The 4,478-nt window shown below is 55.2% G+C and overlaps 1 protein-coding gene across 1 annotated transcript; it reads left to right on the forward strand.

Moving 5' to 3' along the window:
- Window positions 1-1,311: 1,311 nt before the first annotated feature.
- On the forward strand, window positions 1,312-3,775 carry FOXG1 (forkhead box G1). The gene has a single exon (XM_038544378.1). It carries the CDS (start codon window positions 1,341-1,343, stop codon window positions 2,829-2,831), a length of 1,491 nt encoding a protein of 496 aa, XP_038400306.1. The 5' UTR covers window positions 1,312-1,340; the 3' UTR covers window positions 2,832-3,775.
- Window positions 3,776-4,478: the final 703 nt, after the last annotated feature.

Here is a 4,478-nt window from a genome sequence, read left to right on the forward strand (position 1 = left end):
GCCCGGCCGCAGGAACCGAGTAAGTAGCCCCCGTTTGGCCCCGCGCTCGCCAGCCCACTCCCTCCGCCTCATCCCTCCGTCTCCGACCCTCGGCCGGACCCGCCGCCCCCCCACGCCAGGGGTGGGCCTTCCCTCGCCTTCCCTCCCCTGCCCTCCGAAGCCTCGCCGGGGTGTTACCTACGAGGGGCACAGTTTTCCTACGGGCTCGGCAATGCCGCCCCGGGCCTGGAGGGCCGACTCGGGGCCGGTCGCGCCTCGCCTCTTCCTCCTCCACTTCCTGCCCTCTCCTCGCACCCCGTCCCCGCACTCCCACACTCTCCGCCCCACCGCCGCGGCCGCCCCCGCCCCCGCCCCCGCCCCCGCTTTTAAAAATGAAATGGAATACAAACTTTAATCAATAACGACAAACATTGACGCTCAAACGAAAATGGCCCGACACGGCGAGGAGGCAGCCGGAAATGTGAGCTATCTGCCCTAAGAGGGGGACCTCGGCGGAGCGGCCCGCAGGGCGGAGGGGGTGGCGGGGGCGCCGAGAGGGCCGCGGCGCAGCGTGCTCCGGGCGGCGTATCCCTACGCGGCTCCGCGCGGCCGCGAGGCCCAGGCCCGCGGCGAGGGGGAGGCGAGCGCCGAGGGGGCGGGAGCCGGCGGGCGGGGCGGGGGTGGGTGGGCCCGGGTCCGCCGATTGGTCGACGGCGGGAGAGACGCTCCCGCACGCCGCCGGCTCTGATTGGCCGAGCGGTAGGAAAGGTTAAACCAAAAATTTTTTTACAGCCCTAGTGTGCGCCTGTAGCTCGGAAAATTAATTGTGGCTATAGCCGCCTCGATCGCTGTCTCCCCAGCCTCGCCGCGGCCGCTCCGGGACGCGCCCGCCCGCCGCCCGGCTCTCCCCCCCTTTGGGCTGCTGCTGCTGCTGCTGTGACTGCTGCTGCGAGAGGAGGAGGAGGAGGAGGAAGCAGCAGAAGGGGGGGGGAGCGGGGGGTGGGGGGGAGACCAAGAAGTAGAGTTGGGAGCGAGGGAGCTTCACCCCCGGGGCGGTGGTTGTTTCTTTTTTCTCTTTCTTTCTTTTTTTCTTTTCCCTTTTTTTTTTTTTTTTTTTTCTTCTAATTCCTGAGGGGTGGTTGCTGCTTTTGCTACATGACTTGCCAGCGCCGGAGCCTGCGGTCCAACTGCGCTGCTGCCGGAGCGCTCAGTGCCGCCGCCGCCGCCCGCGCCGCCCGCGCCCCGCTCGGCACCCACCGGTCGCCGCCGCCCGCCGCGCCGCTGTCCCGCTCCCGCGCCGCCGCCGCCGCCGCCGCCGCCGCCGCCGCCGCCGCCGCCGCTTCCCCCCCGACGACTGGGTGATGCTGGACATGGGAGATAGGAAAGAGGTGAAAATGATCCCCAAGTCCTCGTTCAGCATCAACAGCCTGGTGCCGGAGGCGGTCCAGAACGACAACCACCACGCGAGTCACGGCCACCACAACAGCCACCACCCCCAGCACCACCACCACCACCACCACCACCACCACCACCCGCCGCCGCCCGCCCCGCAGCCGCCGCCGCCGCCGCCGCCGCAGCAGCAGCCGCCGCCGCCGCCGCCGCCGCCGCCCCAGGCACCGCAGCCCCCCCAGGCGCGGGGCGCCCCGGCAGCCGACGACGACAAGGGCCCCCAGCAGCTGCTGCTCCCGCCGCCGCCGCCGCCGCCGCCGCCGCCGCCGGCCGCCGCCCTGGACGGGGCCAAGGCGGACGGGCTGGGCGGCAAGGGCGAGCCGGGCGGCGGGCCCGGGGAGCTGGCGCCCGTCGGGCCGGACGAGAAGGAGAAGGGCGCCGGCGCCGGGGGGGAGGAGAAGAAGGGGGCGGGCGAGGGCGGCAAGGACGGGGAGGGGGGCAAGGAGGGCGAGAAGAAGAACGGCAAGTACGAGAAGCCGCCCTTCAGCTACAACGCGCTCATCATGATGGCCATCCGGCAGAGCCCCGAGAAGCGGCTCACGCTCAACGGCATCTACGAGTTCATCATGAAGAACTTCCCCTACTACCGCGAGAACAAGCAGGGCTGGCAGAACTCCATCCGCCACAACCTGTCCCTCAACAAGTGCTTCGTGAAGGTGCCCCGCCACTACGACGACCCGGGCAAGGGCAACTACTGGATGCTGGACCCGTCGAGCGACGACGTGTTCATCGGCGGCACCACGGGCAAGCTGCGGCGCCGCTCCACCACGTCGCGCGCCAAGCTGGCCTTCAAGCGCGGGGCGCGCCTCACCTCCACCGGCCTCACCTTCATGGACCGCGCCGGCTCCCTCTACTGGCCCATGTCGCCCTTCCTGTCCCTGCACCACCCCCGCGCCAGCAGCACTTTGAGCTACAACGGCACCACGTCGGCCTACCCCAGCCACCCCATGCCCTACAGCTCCGTGTTGACTCAGAACTCGCTGGGCAACAACCACTCCTTCTCCACGGCCAACGGCCTGAGCGTGGACCGGCTGGTCAACGGGGAGATCCCGTACGCCACGCACCACCTCACGGCCGCCGCGCTCGCCGCCTCGGTGCCCTGCGGCCTGTCGGTGCCCTGCTCCGGGACCTACTCCCTCAACCCTTGCTCGGTCAACCTGCTCGCGGGCCAGACCAGTTACTTTTTCCCCCACGTCCCGCACCCGTCAATGACTTCGCAGAGCAGCACGTCCATGAGCGCCCGGGCCGCGTCCTCCTCCACGTCTCCGCAGGCCCCCTCGACCCTGCCCTGTGAGTCTTTAAGACCCTCTTTGCCAAGCTTCACGACGGGACTGTCCGGGGGACTGTCTGATTATTTCACACATCAAAATCAGGGGTCTTCTTCCAACCCTTTAATACATTAACATCCCTGGGACCAGACTGTAAGTGAACGTTTTACACACATTTGCATTGTAAATGATAATTAAAAAATAAGTCCAGGTATTTTTTATTAAGCCCCCCGCCCCCATTTCTGTACGTTCGTTCAGTCTTTAGGATTGTTTATTATTCTAACAAGGTGTGGAGTGTCAGCGAGGTGCAATGTGGGGAGAATACATTGTAGAATATAAGGTTTGGAAGTCAAAATTATAGTAGAATGTGTATCTAAATAGTGACTGCTTTGCCATTTCATTCAAACCTGACAAGTCTATCTCTAAGAGCCGCCAGATTTCCATGTGTGCAGTATTATAAGTTATCATGGATCTTTATGGTGGACGCAGACCTTGAGAACAGCCTAAATTATGGGGAGAGTTTTAAAATGTTAAACTGTAATTTGTATTTAAGAAGCATTCGTAGTAAAGGTGCCCAAGAAATTATTTTGGCCATTTATTGTTTTGTCCTTTTCTTTAAAAAAACCGTTTTTTTTTCTTTTGTTTACTTTTAGACCAAAGATTGGGTTCTAAAATGCACTTGGTATGCTAAGTATTAAAAAAAAAAAAAAAAAAAAAAACCACAAAAAAAAAAAAAAGGAAAGTTGTTTCAGTTGGCAGCACTGCCCATTCAAATGAATCAGAAGGGGACAAAATTAATGATTGCCTTCAGTTTGTGTTGTGTATATTTTGATGTATGTGGTCACTAACAGGTCACTTTTATTTTTTCTAAATGTAGTGAAATGTTAATACCTATTGTACTTATAGGTAAACCTTGCAAATATGTAACCTGTGTTGCGCAAATGCCGCATAAATTTGAGTGATTGTTAATGTTGTCTTAAAATTTCTTGATTGTGATACTGTGGTCATATGCCCGTGTTTGTCACTTACAAAAATGTTTACTATGAACACACAGAAATAAAAAATAGGCTAAATTCATATATATCTTGATACTTTTGTCTCTTTTATTAAATAGAGCTAATTTTTAAAAGACCATTAAAGTCCTAGGGAATTCAAAGGCTTTTTCGGCCAACTAAAATTTAACTGCTCCTTTCATTTGAATTGAGACTTCAAAAAAATTAAAATACCTTTTTTTTTTCCCCATTGTGGAATCAAATTTTACAAGGAGCAGGCTATTTGATAAGCACTAGCTTTAAAGAAATTACAGGCTTTTCAGCTGGTATCTTCAAGTTTCTGTAGATATACAGCAAAAAAAAAAAAATTATAATTTTATGTGCATAGCTATTTTACCTTGTGTTTATTTTCAAATCAGTTGATAGAATGCTTACTTTTTATATATTTTGTTTCAGGTATCTTGTTTATAGCATTTGGCAAATTATAAATAAATATATGTATATGGTTAGATAGAAGTGAATATAATGCACACATATGTAATATATATATAGATATATATATATATGTGTGTATATATATGTAAACACACAGAGCCCTTCAGTTCAGGTACAATTTGCGCTATGAATGCTGCAAATATTTTTGTTTAAATATTTGTATTTATACTTTCTAAGTCAGCATTTATTTTTGTGGCTGTTTACCCACAATGAAAGAGTTCTAATAAAGATGTGCTGAAGTTGCAATATAGATTTGCTGAAGTGATCACCTGTTGTAATGACTTGCAGATCAATG

This window comes from Canis lupus, chromosome 8 (genome assembly GCF_011100685.1).
Source record: "Canis lupus familiaris isolate Mischka breed German Shepherd chromosome 8, alternate assembly UU_Cfam_GSD_1.0, whole genome shotgun sequence".
Lineage (NCBI taxonomy): Eukaryota > Metazoa > Chordata > Mammalia > Carnivora > Canidae > Canis > Canis lupus.